The sequence below is a fragment of the Chrysochloris asiatica genome, unplaced genomic scaffold (assembly GCF_000296735.1).
Source record: "Chrysochloris asiatica unplaced genomic scaffold, ChrAsi1.0 scaffold00193, whole genome shotgun sequence".
In the NCBI taxonomy this organism is placed as follows: domain Eukaryota; kingdom Metazoa; phylum Chordata; class Mammalia; order Afrosoricida; family Chrysochloridae; genus Chrysochloris; species Chrysochloris asiatica.
In genome coordinates this window covers 5,301,642-5,322,116 of record NW_006408711.1, presented here as the reverse complement: position 1 = coordinate 5,322,116, position 20,475 = coordinate 5,301,642, and the positions used below count along the sequence as shown (strand labels likewise).

Here is a 20,475-nt window from a genome sequence, read left to right as displayed (position 1 = left end):
GAGAAAAAGAGGAAGACCTCCAACGAGACGGATCGGCCAGGTGGCATCATTGATGGCGTCAAGTGTGGCAGCAGTAGTGAGGTTGGCCCAGGATCAGACATTGTTTTGTTCTGCTGTGCATGGGGTCATTATGAGCCAGTTCCGACTCAATGGCACCTGACAACAACAACATAGGGTTTCTGAGGAGCAGCTGGTGAGCTTGAACTGCCGACCTTGCAGTTCAAATGCTTTGCAGTCTGGTGCATTAACCTACAGCACCAGACACTACTAAACATCTTGAAATCATTATTTGCTGGGCACAGAAGCTCAGAACCATAGTCTACAGGGAGTCCATGCTCAATTTGCACAACATAGTCCACAAAGACAATGTTCCACATCCTACTTTCATGAGTAGGACTGGGATCATAAAAGCTCATGAGCAGACATGTAAGGAGCTATAATTGGTCTCTTCGTGTCTGAAGGAAATAAAAGTGATGAAAACTGAAGACACTTGGAAAGAATTAGTCCAAGGCACTAATGGACTGTTTGGATATCAATCTCCATGACCCTGAGGCAGAAAAAGAACTAGATGGTGCTTGACTGCCACTACCAACTACTCTGAAAATATTAGAAGATCCTAGAGAGTGTGGGAGAAAATATGGAACAAACTCAAAAACATTAAAAAAAAGAATGAGGCTTACTGGTCAGATAAACTGGTGGAGCCCAAGATTGTGGTCCATGGTCCTTCAGGTAGGGAATTGAATTCATTTCTATGATTCAATTATCAACCAAACAGTAAATAGGTATATAGGAGGGGGTAAAAAACACTACTGAAGTGTGCATACCTACCATAGAATGGTCAATCACTCAAGATCAAAAGGGCAACATTTACCTAAAGACAGATTTCAGAAGGGTGGAGAAAGAAGTAAGAATGGAAACAAGAAACATGGGTAGGATGCGGCATTAGTGATCTCTCATTGAGGGGACTGCAATCTAGATAAAACAAAGTTGAATATTCAACTGATGATCTTATCTGTAAATCTTCACAAAATTCTTAATGAAAAATTAGATTAAACAAATAAAGAAGATAGTGAAGGATGCAGTTATTCTTGAGCACAGACCCACAGGAAAAGAACTGGGAGGAAAATGCTCTAGTCTTTAATCTGCTCTTGTCCTTTGTTATGCAGTGCCTCTTGTTGACTAAACCTAACTGAAACTCAGAGTTCAAGGAAATATGATGAGGCATTATATAGAGGTCAGCATCTCAGAGCACAGGGAAAGCTAGAAAAGGTTGTAGAAAGATGGAGAGTGAATTTAGAGAAGAAAATATATATCCAGCACACAATTTATTCCCTAACACCCAATCTGTTCCCTCATATGATGTCTGCCAGCTACTCAAACTTCACTGTAGTAAAGCAAGAACGCACTTAAGCTGGCAGGGAAGCTAGCAGAAAAGTTAGCAGTCAGTGTCATTACAATGAATAGTAATTGAAGTAATTGGATAGATGGAAATAAATAACAGGGCCAAGATATCTTCTGCAACATATCTTCTGTCAATTCTACTTTTATATGAACATAATTTCAGAAATGAAGGGTGGACCTCTTTATTTTCACAAGATGATGAATTATACCTCCTTCATTAACTCTATCTCATTGTAAGAGAAGCAAGGAGGAATTACTAATGATATAATTTCCTAATACATATTTAAAATGTAGTTTTGAATATTTATGTTTATAACTTATTGTAGCTATCCAATTAACATTTTGCACACATTGATGTCTCCATATCATCAATTTAAGGAAATCCCCTCACACACACACACACACACACACACACAAGGAAAGACAAATAGCTTGCTTTTTTAAAGTTCTATTCACAGTGATCTGAATTTGTAGTGCTCCTAATGCAGTTCCCAAAGCAAAGCCAGTCATTGTTGAAGCTTCTCCAAAGCCTGTAAAACAAATATTGAACATAAACAACTATATTAGCTAGATTTGTAAATAAATGATAAAAATTAAGTAACTGAAGTGGATACGTTTAAGCTTTCATATCACACTACCAAGAGCTTGCATTAAAAAACTAAGACAATTTAACCATATAATTCATTGTTGTTATTAAGTGCCATCAAGTCAGTCCAACTCATAGAGACCCTGAATAGGGTTTCTGAAACTATAAATTTTTGCAGCAGCAGAAAGTCTTGTCTTTCTCCTACACATAATTCATTAAATCTTATTTATGTATTTAATGCATTATTAAGAATATTTATATTCTAAATAAATTTACTGATGAAGATCAAAGATCACAGCCTTCAGGATGGATTACATCTCAATTTAAAGAAAACAAAAATCCTCACCACTGGACCAATAAACATTTTTATCAATGGAGAAAAGATTGACATTGTCAAGGACTTCATTGTTCTTGGATCAACTATCAACACTCATGGAAGCAGCAGTCAAAAAATCAAATGACATATTGCATTAGGCAAATCTGCTGCACAAGACTGTTTTAAAGTGTTGAAGAGCAGGCGTCAGCTTGAGGGCTAAAGTGCACCTGACACAAGCCATGGTATTTTCAATAACCTCATATGCATGCCAAAGCTGACCAGTGAATAAGGAAGACCTTAGAAGAATTGATGCTTTTGAGTTATGGTGTTGGAGGAGAATATTGAAAGTGCCATGAGCTGCCAAAAGAACCAATAGATCCATTTTGGAAGAAGTGCAGCCACAGTGCTCCTTAGAGGCTAAGATGACCAAATTTCGTCTCTCATACTTTGCACATATTGTCAGGAGGGACCAATCACTGGAAAAGGATATCATGTTTGGTAAAGTGGAGTGTCAGACAAAAAAAGAAAGACCCCCAACAAGATGGATTGGCCAAATGGCCGCATCAATGGACTCAAGCGTGGCAATAGTAGTGAGGTTGGCCCTGGATCAAGCCATATTTTGTTCTGCTGTGCATAGGGTCGCTATGGGTTGGTACCCACTCAATGGCATGTAACAACAAATAAATATAAATTCAGTTTATCTTAATTTAATTTTTAGTAATATAGCAAGATGGTAGTCCTAGTGTGGCGCAGTGGGTTAATGTGCTGGATTAAAAGTCAGTTTGAATTCCAAGGTGAGTGGTACAAGCTCACCAGCCACTCCTTGGACACCCTATACAGGGTCACTTAACAGCATAGCAATATGAGACTTTAACATTAGCATCATCTTTGCATCCTTCACCCTACTCGTACATCAGGAGGTGGTAATAGTGTAAGCTTCTCTATGCAGTGTATGGTTAGTTGGTAATGTGCCATAGAGTTGGTTCTGACTCATAGCGACCCTGCATATGGTTTCTGAGGTTATAAATCTTTACAGAAGCAGAGAGCCTCAATTTTCTCCCACAGAACAGCTGGTAGTTTCGAACTGCTGATTTTGAGGTTAGCAGCCCAACTTGTATACTTTAGATATGCATATTAGTTGATATTCAGTAGAACCAAAAGCAAAATAGACTTGTTGCTAACCTTGCCCAATGTTAATAAACCATTGAAAATTATTCTAAAAGAAAAGGTGAATACGGACATTTACTTTATTGACATGACTTTTCTTATTTCTGATGGACAATAATTATTTGGGTGAAAAGTGAGGCTTTCTTTTAAATTGTTGCAAAAATGTCATAGGGGCCATGTCTGATTTTCTCCAGTTTCAAAATGGAGAAAGAGAATCAAACTCAAAATCAGTCCAAGGCTGAATTCTACAAGGCAGAGGTCAGACATGCCTCTTCCCTTCAACTGGCTATCCTATTCTGACACCAACCATCCCACAGCATTCTTATTTCTCTACTGAGTTTGATAATTTATTAAAGTCACCACACAGAACTTACTGATAATAGGGAAATGAACATAGTATAATTCAGGATCAGAAAAAACACAGAACATATGAGTTCTCTTGTCAAGAGTACCTCACGTCAGCTGTACCAAAAGCACGGCTCACTCTTCAATGGTCTCTCAGCCATGAGGTCCACTGGCCTCTGCCCTGCTCAAGACAGAATACAACTCTGGCACACACTTTTCCTAATTTTAAATTATTCAATGTCCCCTTGTTCTGTTTGAACAACTGATTTTCTGTCTATGCACAGATTCCTCAGGAGCACAAGTGTTCCAGAATACTCATTCTCCACAATGTTGTCCTTAGCTTGTCATAATCCATACAGTTGAAAGCCTTTGCATAGTCAATAAAGCACTGTTAAATATCTTTCTGGTATTCTCTGCTTTCAGCCAACATCCATCTGACATCAGCAATGATATCCCTCATTCCAAATTACATGAATCTGGTTCAGACCTCTGGCAGTTTCCTGTCGATGTACTGTTGCAGCCATTTTAAAATTATCTTTAGCAAATTTATATTTGCATGTGATATTGATGATATTGTTTGATGACTTTCCAATTCCTTCAGGTCACCTTTCTTTGGAATGGGCACAAATATGGATCTCTTCCAATAGGTTGGCTAGGTAACTGTCTTCCAAACTTCTTGTCATAGATGAGTGAGTGCCTCCAGTACTGTGTCAGTTGGTTTCAAGAGTTCAGCTTTTATTCCATCATTTCTTGGAGCATTATTTCTTGCCAATACCTTAAATGAAGCTTGACTTCTTCCTTCAGTATCATCAGTTCTTAAAATGGTTGAACATTAGCCACCAAAGTGTAGTTAACCAATTATCTTCTCTCCTTTTTCCTAGCCTTTTAGATTTGTGAAGACCCCACTCACTGTGTATGCAACTTTGTGTCTTTGATCTATTGAAAAACAATCACAATCATGAGTATTCAATGATGTTAGTAAGTTATTGTTAGCGATCCCCCCCCCCCCCCGCCTTTATGTATTGTTGGTTTTGTAATGTTCTTTGGACTCAGACAGAGACTGTTTCTAATGATATGCCAGTCTGTTTTCCCAACTTTGTTTTTCTTGCTAAATGAAACCTATTTTTCCTTTTTTTTACTATGATAACTTTGTGGTAATTTCCCCTGGTTCTGATGTAGTCACGGCAGGATATTTTGAAGCAAAGAAGCCTGTAGATCCCAGGGAGACTTGAACTGTGGAGTTGTTGTTGTTAAGTACCATCTAGTCAGTTCCGACCCTGTATAGGGTTTCCGAGGAGCAGCTGTGGAGTAGAAGACAGAAAACAAGGTCCTACGTTCCTGGATCCACAAATTCTTACTCCACATAACTTGGACGCTGTCTGGGTGAGTGCTTTCAGAGAAAGAACTTTGCTCATATTTTCTTTGCTCTTTTTCATAGTTTCTTAAGGTTTTGTTCAGAATATTGCTTTGATAAAAACAGTTTGTTTTTATTAACGAGAATCCTTTGAATTTTGGATTAATCATTTGAGATGACAGTGACTTTTTGAGAACTACAGTTTGGGTCCAGATTCAGACATTAAAAGAGATCATTCTATTTTCAATGAGTCCTGGGTTGCTATAAGTCGCAAAATTTGGGGTTCAGGTGGACCAGTAAAAACAATTAAGGTGGTCACCAGCATTCAACAAGAGCATCAAAGAGCATTAGGCGGCCTGCCAACTTCAAGCAAACTTCATGCAATGAAGGTACACATTGATTCAAGCAAAACACTGTCCAAACCTCATAGCACTTGTGACTAGTATTTCTTCCACGACCAAGAGAAAATGTGAAAAATAGTGCTCTATATTGAAACTTTTCCCCCTTTTTTTTCTAAGAATAGGAAACAGAAGAAACACAAGACTGACAATCAGCTACCTCCAATGCCAGCTGCCCATATGGCAAAGAATTTTGGACCAAATTCAGTACAATATTTAGAGAAATGGCATAATTTGACCAAAGAAAATGAATATCTCTTGTGGCCTAAGTGGGAAACTTAGTAATTGGTTAAATTGTTCTTTTTAAAGTGTAAATTGGATGCAAGAGGACATAAGATAAGTCTAAAGCAGTGGGAAAGGTTTTTCATTTGGTGTTTTGAATCCTCCAAGAGATAGCAAGTGAGTATTCTTGCTTCAGTTCAGTAATAGATTACTAAGCCACCTGAACAGATTTTAGCATGCCAGGTCGCATTATTAGACAACACTCCTAAGCATATTAGAGAGAGGAGAAAAGACTCAGAGAAAAGAAATAACAAGGAAGAAAAGTCTGATTTTTATAATGTGATTTGGCCTGTTTCTCTGCCAGTTGAACTGCCTTTTTATTCCAGAGATTTGCTTGAGTTTGAGTGTCTGTCTTCTTTAATGTCTTTGATAGTTAAACTAAACTGGTTTAGTTTAGTTTAGAATTCAGTAGAAGTGACAGTAAATCATTGGTGTAAGTCTGAACCAAGATCAGGATTTTCCTGACCCTAATTAAAATCCTCAGAAGTTTTTTCATGAATTCACTATTTTAAATAGCACCATAAAGCCAAGGACTTCAGATTTGTTTAACTTGCTATACAAGTTTTGAGGCTCAGAAGAAGCAGAAACATAGATAAGTGAAGCAAAATGAAAGAACTCTAAAGGAAGTTTAATCTCCAAAACTGGAATTGTAGGAAAATGATAAAGCGATGAGTTTCAAATTTTAGTCAATAGTTTAAAAATGGCACTAAAGGGGTTTTACCTGAAAATGTTAGTTGGACAAAGATTCAGGCTTGCAAACAAGAAAAGGGAGAGAATATGTATGCCTTTATGGAATACTTCTCCAAACTGAAGAACATTTAGTAGTGGTTAGGAATTGGGCTGCTAATCTCAAGGCCTGTGGTTTAAAACTACTAGAGATTCCATGGAGACAGATGAAGCTTTCTGTTCCTGTAATGGTTTACAGTCTCAGAAACCTTATGCAGGATTGCTATGAGATGGAACTAATTCCACGGTACACCACCACAACCACAAAAGAACATCAACCTGTGTTTAATTCTGTGCTTTAAAGAGCACTGTTGTCTGAGTTGGCAGCCTTAGTTAAAAGGCATAATTTGAATTTGTAAAATGTGTATCCTTCAGAATTGGCTACAGTGACCTATAAGTGGACTCATACTAGAGAGGGAAAGAATAAGGAAAGTTAGCAAAAAGCTAAAGAACAGAAAAAGGAATGGATGGTTTTACAATTATGACAGCTATAGAGTCAAGTCTATAATGAGATTCCTAAGCTAACAAAGGAGTTCCAGTGTGGCACTGTGGGATAAAGCACTGAACCACAAGGTCAACAGTTCAAACTCATCAGCTACTTCTTTGAAACCCTATACAGGGTTACTGTAAATTGTAACCAACTCTATGGTACTTAACCACAACAATAAAGGATTGCCTCAGACAAACATGCCCAAGAATAGACTGGTTTGCAACTACTGTAAAAATCTGGTCATTTAAAAAAGGATCATATATAATTGAAGAATAGACAGAAATTCCTCCAGCACCTCCAGCTTCATCACAATGAAAATGCTCCAAGGATGTAGGATTTTCAAAATGGTTCCTCTAACAGTTAAGAGGAGACAATGGTTCAAGTAAAAGGTAGCTTTGCACTTTCCTGATTGATACAGGGCTATCATATCAGAATTAATTCTCTTGTCTTTATGAAAATATCTTCCTCAGAGTAATAAAACCTTAAAAATTGTGGGGATTTAAAATAGGAGCAGATTTTGCCTCATTCAGAGCTAGTGCCAATATCTTTAAGGTCTATTGAATATCCGCATGCCTTTTATTCTTAAGACTCACTATTCATTTATCAGTTTTTAGTACTGTGGTGACATCCAGGCTGCAGTGATTCTGGAAGCCATATCACCAGGATTGTAAATACCAGATGGGTCACCCATGGTGTACAGGTTTCAGCTGAGCTTCCAGATGAAGGCAGACTAGAAATAAGGAGAGACAGACTATTTCCGAATATTTAGTCACTGAAAACCTTATGAATATCAGTGGAACACTGTCAATACCATAATATTGGCCATTGAAACATGATGAAGAGCAACAGAATGTTGTCTGTTATAGTGCCAAAAGATGAGACTCTTAGGTTGGAAGGCACTCAAAATAAGATGGAGGAAGAGCAGCCTCTTCATAGTAGAATTGGCCATGTGACATGAATGGATTAAAGCTCTGGGGATCATCATTGGTTGCTGATGGGGCACAACTCAAAATGAGGAGAAACAGCTGTAACAACCATTAATATTCAGAATATGAATGTGTTAATTATGAATCTAGGACAATTAGAAATTGTCAAAAATGACATGAACACAGAAGCATCAATATCCTAGTCATTAGTGAGCTGAAATGGACTGGTATAGGCTGTTTTGAATCTGACAATCACATTGTTTACTATGCCAGGAATGACAAATTGAAGAGGAATGGCATCACATTCATCATCAACAGGCACATTTCAAGATCTGTCTTTAAATACAACACTGTCTGTAATAGGATAATATCCATACATGTACATGGAAGACAAGTTAATACCACTATTATTCAAATTTACACACCAACCAATAAAGCCAGTTATGATGAAATTGAAGAATTCTACCAACTTCTTCTATCAGAAGTTGATCAAACATGCAATCAAGATATATTGATAATTACTGGTGATTGGAATGTAAATGCTGGAAACAAAGAGGAAGGATCAGTAGTTGGAAAATTTGACCTTGATGACAGAAATGATGCTGGACATTGTATGATAGAATTTTGCAAGACAAATGACTGGATTCCTAATTCCTCATTGTTGGCCCAGCCTTTCTATGGTTATTTGAGGAGGGAAGTAGCTAGCTGACCCTTGTCTCTTTCTGAAGCTGGTACAGAGGCTGTGTGTGCTATCCAGCAGGACCTGCTTTGGGATTCCATAATTATGCTTTGAAATTTTCCCTATAGGTGAATGAACAAAATGGAAATTCTTGTGGTGTTTTAACTCAAAAGCATGGGGATCATCAGAGGCCTGTGAGGTATTATAGTCTTCAGTTGGATTCAGTTGCTTGTGCTTACTCTCCATGCCTGAGAACAGTAATAGCAACCAATCAGCTGTTAGAGACAATTGTTGATAAAATGGTGGTGGTGGTTATGTGCCGTGGAGTTGGTTCCAATTCATAGTGACCCTGTACAGGATTTCTGAGGGTGTAAATCTTTACAGGAGCAGAAAGCCTCATCTTTCTCCCGTGGAACAGCTCTAGTTTCAAACTGCTGACCTTGTGGTTTGCAGTCCAATTCGTAACAACTATACTACCAGAGCTCCTTGATAAAGTGTTACAGAATGATTTATACCTATTTGTTCCACATGAAATAGCTGCTATTCTTAAATCTATTCTAATCCAACATCTATTTTCAAAGCAGATTGACTTCTTATGAAGCTGTGTTGTTGGGTGCCCCAAGCATTCAAATACATGTTGTTAAAACTTTAAATCCTGCTACTCTTCTTCTTGAAGAAGAAGGAGTACTGCATGATTGTTTTGATTTGACAGATCAACTCCTGATCCCAAGAATAGATCTCAAAGAAACTCCTTTGGATAATCCTTCTCTAGTTTTATTTGTTTTTTGTTGCTGGTAAGTGCCATTAAGTCAGTTCCGACTCATATCCAGGGTTTCAGAGAAGTGACTGAGTTTGAACAACTGACCTTGCAGTTAAACCTGACCTCATGGTCTAATGCTTATCCTACAGCATCACACCAGGACTCCAGTTTTATTTGTAAATGGTTCTTATTTGAAACCAAATCCAGCCTCAAGCAATATCAATGATAATGTGCAGTGACTACTTCAATTGGAGAGAAGCCCTTTGCCTCAGGTAACTTAGGCTCATCAAACTGAGTTAGTGGTTCTTGCCCAAGCTTGCAGACCAGCAGAAAATCAATCTGTAATCATATTTTCAATTCATGTTATGCATATATAGTGGTCCACTACTTTGCTTTTCTGTGGAAGTAGCAAGGATTCCTTACCTCAGGAGGATTTCCCATTAAGAATGGGAGATGTGCAGCTGAACTTTTAGATACTTTACTGTTATATTCAGAAAGAGCTGTGTTTAAAATATAGGCACACCAATCCAAATGACAGACTCAGAATGAGGAAGTAACTGGAAATAAATTGGCCGATATTGCAGCTAAAGAAGCCACTAGTAGAGAAATCCCAGAAAGTCATTCAATCCTAGCTGAATACCCTTTAAAAGTAATTAATACAGAAATTATTAAACCCACGGCCATCCCAAGACTAATTCAAAACCCAGATTTTGATTGTTAAGAGGATACCTGAAGTTAGCTTCTGTAACTGAAATGACAGAATGGAAAGCAGGCAAATGTTATTTTGATAAGAAGACTAGATCCTGAGCAGACCCAGAAATAGGGTTGTTATTATTAATGGAATACACACACCTCTGTTGTTAGCTTGTTTTTTTGAATTTAAGAAACAATGGGATAGAAACTTTGTTACATTTCTGAATAAACATTTTGGAGAGACTGCCACAGATCAGTTCACTGTTTATGTGATAGTCAAGACAACAAGAACAAACTTTTGCTAATGACTGAAGGGGCAGAACTAGATAATTACCTATACCCAGAAAGGACACAGAGAACAGTCTGTAGTATGTTGGGAATGGAAGTTGAGTTTACCTCCAACCAGTAATAGACCCTGAACATATAACACATGTTAAGTGGTACAGCCTACCTATGCACCAAAGATATGTAAATTGACTGTAACAGCAGATTTGGGAAAAAGAGAGATACACTTTGAATTCCAGCATAGGTCTTTGAGCTGGACCTGATGAAACGTTAGTCCTCCCATACGTTTACCTATGATCTTTAATTCCCATCAAAAGGATCTTTTCAGATGAGATAAAACTTAACAGAAAATTCAAAAAGTATTATTGGGGTTATTTTTTGAAACATGTAAATGAAGTGGTAAGAAGTTGTAGTATTTATAAAGAATTTAATCTGGGTAAAATTTATTCAACTCTTCTGAGTTGGAACCCCCTCCCTACAGGACCTGTGACTGAATGGCAAATGGATTTCATATAGTTTTCTCTAGCTCAGAATTATGAATATGCTTTGGTATGGGTTGAGGCATTTGCCTGTCCTAATTCCAATGCAATTTTTATTCCTGGAAAATATATTTCCTATGTGGAGTACACTTCATACCCTGTGTAATGATACAGCTTCTCATCTATCTCTGGTCAAATTTGACAGCAGTTTGCAACATTTTTCCTATTTTGCATAGATTGCACTGCCCGTATCATCCATAATCTTCAGGATTGGTTGTAAAAATAAAAGGATTAATAAAGGTTCAGATAGCTAAACTTACTATCTCTTTAAATCTAATATGGTCTTGTTGTTGTTGTTAGGTGCCATCGAATTGGTACTGACTCATAGTGACCTTATGCACAACACTGCCTGGTCCTAGGCCAACCTCTAAATTGTTACCTTGCTTGAGCCCATTGATGCTATCATTGCATCAATCCATCTCCCTGGAGGTCTTCCTCATTTTCTATGACCCTCCACCTTATGAAACATGATATCCTTCTCCAGAGACTGGTTCCTCCTGCTGATGTGTCCAAAATATGAGAGACAAAGTCTTGCCATCCTGGCTTCTAAGAAGCGTTCTAGCTGTACTTCTTTCAACACAGATTTGTTTGTTGTTCTGGCTATCCAAATTACTTTAATATTCTTGTCCAACACCATAGCTAGAGTGCATCAGTTTTCCTATGGTCTTTCTTTTTCTTTGTCCTATTTTCACAATCTTACAGGCACACCTTAGTCCTCAAACTGATACACTTGCTCTTGAATACACTAATTGCTGTAGAGTCATTTCTGACAACTCTGTATAAGGTTTCTGAGAAGCCGTTTGAACTGCTAACCTTATGGTTAGCAATCCAGTGCTTATTCTACAATGCCACATCAGGACTAGTGCAGCAGATTTGCCTAATACAATATGTCATTTGATTTCTTGACTGCTGCTTCCATGAGTATTTATTGTGTAGCTAAGCAAAACTAAGTTTTTTACTTCAATTTCTGTGGTCTATGATCTTCACCAGTCAGTATTTTAAGTACTCTTTGTTTTCAACAAGTAAGGTTGAATTAGTGCATATCACAGGTTGTTAATGAGTCTTCTTCCAATCCTGATATCATGCTCTTCTTCATATAGCACAGCTTCTAGAATTATTCTCTCAGTATACAGACTGATTAAGTATGTTGAAGCAATACAATCCTAGTACACACCTTTCCTGATTTAAAACCATTAGTATCCCCTTGTTCTATTCTAACAACTCTCTCTTGGTCTATGTGCAGGTTCCTCATGAGTACAATTAAATGCCCTGGAGCACCCATTCTTCACAATCTTGTTCATAGCTTGTTGTGATCCACACAGTCAAAAACTTTTGCATCGTCTATAAAGCACAAGTCAGTAAAGGTTCTGCTTTCAGCCAAGAACCATGTGATGTCAGTAATGATATCCCTGATTTCATGTCATCTTTGGAATCCTGCTTGAATTTCTGATTCTTCCCTACTGATGTGCAGTTGCAGCCATTTAAAAAATTAGCTTTAGCAAAATTTTACTTGTATATGATATTAATGATATTGTTTGAAATGTCTGCATTCTCTTGGGTCACTTTCTTTGAAATGGGTGCAAATATGCAGATAAAACTGCTGAAGAAATGGAAGCACAAGAGCAAATCTTGACTTCATTGGCCAAAGCAGTACTAAATAATTGGTGGTGGTGGTGTGCTGTGGAGTCAGTTCCAACTCATAGTGACCTGCATAGAGTTTCCAAGGCTGTAAATCTTTATGGGAGCAGAAAGCCTCATCTCTCTCCTGTGGAACAGCTGGTAGTTTTGAACTGTTGATCTTGAGATTAGCAGCCTGACTCAACCACTGCTCTACCAGACCTCCATAAAAAATCAATTGGTTTTCACTTTTTTATTCTCCCAAAAGGGTGGAATTTGTGCTATAACTTATATCTCTTGTTGCACATGGATAAGCAACACAGGAGAAGTAAAACAAGATATATAAAAATTAGACACCAGGCACCATGGTTGCACACTATAATATCATTGCATACATCAGACTTGTTTGGTTGGCCACCATTAAAAATAGGCACATGGGTTAGGTCATTTTTATCAGACACAGTGATATTTTAATTAGCTTTCTGATTGTAATAAGCATAATTAGACTTAACTTTTACTGTCTTACATGTATTAAGGAGAAAAGGATGGCTTGGACTAAAGTGATGCATGTACTACATCACTTTGTTGTTGTTGGCAAGTGTCCTTGAGTCGGTTCTGATTCATAGCGACCCTGCACAGGATTTCCAAAGAGTGGTTGATGAGTTTGAACCACCGACCTTGCAGTTCAAACTCATCTTGCTGTCCAGTGCTTATCTTACAGAGCCACACCAGGACTCCTACATAACTTGAGTGTTGTAAAACATGATGTGTTTGATGAAGAAGTCACTTGTGTTTGAAGCACTAGTGAAGAGCCTGATGGTGAAGCACAGTTGTTCAATTATCCTTTTTCCATGCTCATTGGACCTATGAGGAGTCCTAATGTGGTGCTGCAGGTTAATTCACTGGACTGCAAAGTCAGTTTGAGAGGCAAGGTCTATGGGTAAAGCTCACCAGCCACTCCTCAGAAATCCTATACACTGTCCTTATGAGTTAGAATCCACTGGAAGACACTTAACAACAACAATGGTCCTGTGAAGAACCCCTGACTATTGTTTCTGCAACATTGCGTCTTTGATCTATTGAAAAACTATCACAATTTGCTGTTTTTAGAGTATCTATAGAAGCAATCTACCTCTAACAATTTTTTTTTTTTTTTAACCTTTATATACTTTTGTTTTGTAGTGTTCTTTGGACACTGATAAAGATGTTTTCTGTAATATGTCAGTGTGTTTTCCCACCTTTCTTTGTTCTCTTTTTTGTTTTGCTGCATAAATCTTGTTGTTGTTTTTTTTTTTACTACTGTAACTTCATGGTAATTTCCACCTAAGACAACATAAATAAATAAATATATATATATATATTTGTGTTCTGAGATCTTAAGAAAATATATGTTTTTTCTCTTGCTTTATAGGTTTACAGTGATCTTCATATGTCTTTGTTCAAATACAAGCAGCTCTTCAAAATAAGGAAGTCAGTATAATTTTGTAATTAAGTGTTATCATTTACTACAAAGCTATTACACAGGACAACAATTGACAATTCTATGTCAGTTTAGATTCCCACATTACAGTATAAAAGTTCTATAAAAAAATGAATTCATCATATTAGAGGACAGAAAAATACTTACCTAAATAGATACCAGATGAATATTTGTCTGTGTTGTCATCAATATAGATTTTGCCAAGGATATAAAGAGGCAATCCTGCTATTCCTTGCACAATCAGCCCAAAGATGAAGAAAGTTGTATATTTTGAATGGAATAATGGTGGTCCTTCTTGGCAAATATTGGTAAACTTTGATGCTTGGCAAATATCTTTTAAAAAGATAACAATTATAATTTTGCAAAATAAGTTCAGTTACATCTACAACAAATGTACAATATCCTTTATCAAATAATCTATACATTAAGTGTATAATTACACCATTATGCTTTTTTCTTTTACTTTTTTTTTAACATTTCATTTACATTGGATATAGTAATACTGTAGTCAACCACATTCTCTGAAAACTGTCATGGTAACATAAAATTGGGAGGAAGACTAGAAAAGATACACATATTATAAATATAAGGAGCTCTGGTAGTGTAGTGATTACAAATCGGGCTGCTAACTTCAGGGTCAGCAGTTCGAAACTACCAGCTGTTCTGTGGGAGAAAGATGAGGGTTTCTGCTCCCGTGAAGATTTACAGCCTCGGAAACTCTGTACAGGGTTGCTATGAATCAGAATCAACTCCATGGCACATAACCACCACGATCACCATTATCAATATAATATGAGCACATTATTTAATAATTACACACACTTATGTACATCTTAAGTATGTATATATACATAGATATTTACACACTCATAAAACTACATGTTCGTCTTAAGTTTAATATCTAGTGTCCCTGACTTTTAACTCTGGCATAAAAATGTTTCTAATGTTCTGGATTATCTAAATAATCAAAAATTGCCTTCTAAATTTAGCTCTAGGAACAATCTGTTGCTCTGATTAAACAGTTACCCATTTTATATACAAAAACTTCTATAATACAGGCTCAGTCAGCATTGAAATGTACCAGTGATAGTTCAAGAAATATAATAAAATGTTTTCATTATATCAGATAACATGAAGTATTTTTGTGACTGCCAACTTTTCAGTTAGCAACCAAGCACTTAACCACTGTACCGCCAGGACTCCTTGTAAATACTTGTACATCAAATGATTGTTATTCAGTAAATTGCAGGCTCCTGATATGGTGCTGTTGTAGGTTAAGTACTGGACTGCTAACATATAGTCGGAGTTTCAAACTCACCAGCCACTCCTCAGAAATGCTATACAGGATTGCTATGAGTCAGAACTGAATAGATGGCATTTAATGACAGCTATCACACACAAAACATAAAATATGTGGAATCCACATGAAATAAATGCATAAATCCTGTTGATAGAAAGACTGTACTATTTCTACTCCAATAACTCCTATTGAGCACTTGCCAGCGTTTTTAATATGTATCCAGTAGTGGTTCCTAGTTTTTCACTCTTTCTGACCTAATAGAATGGAGGGAAGAAGAGGAATAACAGATACTATAAACATGTTTTGGAAACATCCATAATAGCTATATGTGGATGTGTGTGTATATGTATGGAACTGTTCTCATGACTTTTTTCACTGTTTCTTGCAATTTTAAGGTGCTAAAATAAGTAAATGTATTCCAACACATTTAGAAGCCTATGCATTACAAGTAACTGATGAAATGGTATCAGAAGCAGTGCTATGAAATTTCAAATTGCCTTCAACTGACATGAGTGGAGGAGTGCTGGTGGAACCGAAGGATGAGCACTAGACTTCTAACCACAAGGTCAGAGGTTTGAATCCACCAGCTGCTTCAAAAAAGAGAGATGAGGCTTCCTACTATCATGAAGATTACAGCCTCAGAAACCCTATGTAGAGGCACTATGAGTTGGAACCAACTCAGCAGCACCTAACAACAAGAAAGCATGAATAGAAGGTTCCCTGGTGGCACTGTAAAATAAGGATTGAGTTGCTAACTGTAAGGTCAGTGGTTCAAACCACCAGCAGCTCCAGTATGAGGTTGTCTGCTCCTGTGAAAATGTGCAGTCCAGGAAACCCAAAGGAACAATTCTATTCTGTCCTATATGGTCGCTAAGATTGAAATTGACTCAATGGCTGTGTGAGTAGCCAGAAGACTATGGAATAAATTGAGGGAAAATGAATACATTGAAAAAGTCATCAGATTTTAATATCAAAAGTACTACATCACAGGACAATCTCAATATTGAAATGGTAGAAATAATTAGAAAAGATCTCTCCTTTTTATGTGTCTGTGGATTCGTTTGAATCTGTGTTTATTCATGTATGTTAGGTCAATCTGTTGCACAAGACCTTTTTAAAGTGTTGAAGAGCAAAAATGTCAGCTTGAGGACTAAGGCGTGCCTGACACAAGCCATGGTATTTTCAGTAACCTCATATGCATGTGAAAGCTGGACAGTGAATAAGGAAGACCGTAGAAGAATTGACGCATTTGAGTTATGGTGTTGGAGGAGAATATAAAAGGTGCCATGGGCTGCCAAAAGAACCAATAGATCCATTTTGGAAGAATTGCCATCAGAGTGCTCCTTGGAGGCCAAGATGACCAAACATCGACTCTCATACTTTGAACATATTATCAGGAGGGACCAATCGCTGGAGAAGGATATTATGTTTGGTAAGGTGGAGACACAGATAGAAAGAGGAAGACCCCCAATGAAATGGATTGGCCAAGTGGCAGCATCCATGGACTCAAGCATGGCAAGAGTAGTGAGGATGGCCCAGGATCAGGCAGTGTTTCATTCTGCTGCACATAAGGTTGCTATGGGCCAGTACCAACTCGATGGCACCTAACAACAACAGCAACAACAACATGTATGTTGAAGTCAGAATGCAGTGATTAATTTTAAAATATTGATGTAAACATAAGGAATTAATGAAGATTCATAATATAGAGAGTCTTATAGTATGCTGTTAATGTTAAGCACCATTGAATCTATTATTACTCATGATACTGTATAGTGCTTCCCAAGAGTGGTTGGTGGGTTTGAACCACTGACCTTGCAATTAGCAGTCCAGTGTTTATCCTAGAGCACCACTCCAGGACCTCATATATTGTTGTTAAGTGTTATCGAATCAGTTCTGACTCATAGATACCCTATGTATGTAGTTTCCAAGGAGCAGCTGGTAGGTTTGAACAGCCAAGCTTGTGGTTCACAGTCCAGTTCTGATTCATAGCACTATACCAGAAGTCCAGGACTTCATATAACAAAAGCTAAAAGAAAAGTCCATAAAATAATTATCCTAACCTATTTGCTCTTTTCTTTCCTAGGCCCCTCTCTTATAGGAGAGCATACATGATAATGAGATGATGAAAAGATTGTCATAATTGTTTGTTGTTGCTAGGTACCATTGAATCAGTTCTGATTTATAGCAGCCCAATGCACAATAGAATGAAACACTGGTTCTGCGCCATCCTTACAATTGTTATGTTTGTGCCCAATGCTGCTGCCATTGTGTCAGTTCATCTAGTCCGGATCTTCTTCTTTTTAAGTGATCCTCCACTTTTCCATGTATGATATCCTTTTCCAGGGACTGGTCCCTCATTATAACATATCCGAATTATGAGACACCAAGTAGGGTCATTCTAACTTCTAAGGAGCAGTTTGACTGTACTTCTTCCAACATAGATTTGTTTGTTTTTCTGGAAGTCTGTGGTATTTTAATGTTCTTCTCCAACACTATAATTCAAATGTACCAAGTCTGTTACAGTTTTCCTTATTTGTAGTTTAAGTTTCACATGTGTATGAGGCTATCGAAAATACAATGGCTTGGGGGTCAACCACACAATAGTCCTCAAACTAACATATTTTTTATTTCTTTTGCAGAAGATTTTCCTAATGCAATGTGCCGTTTGATTTCTTGACAGCTGTTCGAATGAGTGGTAACTGTGGGTTCAAGCAAAACAAATGAAAACTTGGACAATTTCAATCTTTTGTTCATTTGTATATTATATAATATATAAGTCTAGATAGAAGGATTTTTGTTTTCTTCATACTGAAGTGCAATGCATAAGGAAAATTGGCATCTTTTGATCTTCATTAGTTCATATTTTGAGTTCTCTTTCCTTACAGCAAGCAAGATTGTATCATCCTCATACCACAGGTTGTTAATAAGTCTTCTTTCAATCCTGATACCACATTATCCTTCATATAATCCAGCTTGTCATACTATTTCCACAGCATACAGATTGAATAAATATGGTGAAAGGATTTAACCCTGGTGCTACTCTCCTGACTTTAAACCATTCAGTATCCCATTGGTCTGTTTGAATAACTTCCTCTTGGGCTATGTACAGGTTCCTCATGAGCACAAGTAAGTGTTCTAGAATATCTATTCTTCATATGTTAGCCTTAGTTTGTCATGATCCACACAGTCAAATGTCTTTGCATAATAAATAAGCATAAGTAAACATCTTTCAGAGATTCTCTGCTTTTGGCCAAAATCCATCTGACATCAGTAATAATATCCCTAATTTCACATCCTTTACTAAATCTAGCTTGAATGTTTCGCAGCTCCCTGTCAATATACTGTTGCAACCATTTCTGAATTGTCGCCAACAAAATTATATTTGCATGTAATATTAATGATATTTCTCAATGATTTCCACATTCCTTTGGGTCACCGATTTTTGTAATTGGCACAAATATGGATATCTTCCATTCTCTTGGCTAGCTGTCTTCCAAATTTCTTGGCATAAATTCATAAGAGCCTTCAGTGCTGCATCAGTTGGTTGAAAGATTTGAATTTGATTTCTATCACTTTCTAGAGCGTTGTTTTTGCCAATGACTCAAGTGCTCCTTTGACTTCTTCCTTCAGTATCATCTGTTCTTGATCATATGCTATCTCTTGAAATGGTTAAATATTGACCATTTCTTTTTGGTACTATGACCCTGTGTATTCCTTTCTACATCATTCAATGTTTTGCCTCTCTTTCTTCCTTCAAAATTTCAATTTAAGGCTTGAATGTTTTCATCAGTTATTTTACCTTGATAAATGCTGAGTGTGTTCTTCCCTTTTGGATTTCTAACTCCGGTCTTTGCACATTTCATTACAAAACCTGGCTTTGTCCTCTTAAGCTGCCCTTTGAAGTTTTCTCTTCAGCTCTTTCACATCTCACTTCTATTCATTTTAGCTTCTATACTTAACAGCAAGTTTCTGAGTCTCTTTTGACATTCATCTTTGCTTTTTCTTTCTTTCCAGTTTTTTTTTTTTTCAGTGATATTTTGCTTTCTTCATGTGTGATATTACCAATTTCATCCTAGATCTCCTTTGATCTTCTGTCATTGTTATCTAATAAATCTGTTCTTGAGATGATCTGTGAATTAATGTGGGATCTACTCAATGTCATATTTTGGCTCTTATGGACTTGTTTTAGTGTTTTTCAGCTTCAGTCTGAACTTACATATGCAAAATTGATAGTCTGTTACACAGTCTGCCCCGATCTAGTTTTGGCTGACTATGTAGATATAGAGCTTTTCCACCATTTTTTCCCATTGTTGTTATTGTTGTAAAGTGCTGTTGAGTCGGTTCCGACACATAGCGACCCTGTATAAAGTTTCTGAGGAGCAGCTGGTGAGCTTGAAATGCCTATCTTGGAGTTCAAGCTACTATGCAGTCTGGCGCACTAACCCACAGCGCCACACCAGAATTCCTTTCTTCCCATGGTGGTGGTTATGTGCCGTGGAGTCGGAACCGATTCATAGCGACCCTGTACAGGGTTTCCGAGGCTGTAAATATTTATGGGAGCAGAAATCCTCATCTTTCTCTGTGGAAGAGCTGGTAGTTTCGAACTGCTGACCTTAAGGTTCGCAGCCTGATTTATAACCACTACACTACCAGAAATCCTTTTTCTTCCCATATTGTTGTTAAGTGCCGTAAAGTCAATTCCAACCCATAGCATCCCTGTATAGGGTTTTCAAGGAGCAGATGTATTCTATCTAGTGAGGTTCATGGGTCACCTTTTATATTGCTTATAAGGGTATTTGAAATGAATAAGTTGTTTGTCTTACAAAATTATTTCATGTGATCTTCAGCATTATTTACATTGCCAAATCCATATTTTCCAACTACCAATCTTTATTTCCAGCTTCTAAATTGCAATCACCAGTAATTATCAATGCATCTTGATTGCATGTTTGAACAATTTCAAACTAAAGAAGAAGGGAGAATTCTTCAGTTTGAACATAACCTGTTTTAGAGGTTGGTGTGTAAATTTGAATAATAGAAGTATTAACTGGTCTTCAATATTGGCATGTGGATATTGTCTTATCACAGACAGCACTGTATTTCAAGATAGATTTTGAAATGTTCTTTT

The 20,475-nt window shown here is 37.2% G+C and overlaps 1 protein-coding gene across 1 annotated transcript in view; it reads right to left on the bottom strand.

The window, feature by feature from the left end:
- SLCO6A1 (solute carrier organic anion transporter family, member 6A1) overlaps positions 1 to 20,475 on the bottom strand; it is a 179,856-nt gene that overhangs the window by 146,450 nt on the left and 12,931 nt on the right. The window contains exons 4-5 of the mRNA XM_006872318.1: positions 14,192 to 14,377; positions 1,838 to 1,931 (exon numbers count right to left, since the gene is read on the bottom strand). Of these exons, the coding sequence (XP_006872380.1) occupies positions 1,838 to 1,931; positions 14,192 to 14,377 (280 nt within the window). The remainder of the gene's footprint in view (positions 1 to 1,837; positions 1,932 to 14,191; positions 14,378 to 20,475) is intronic.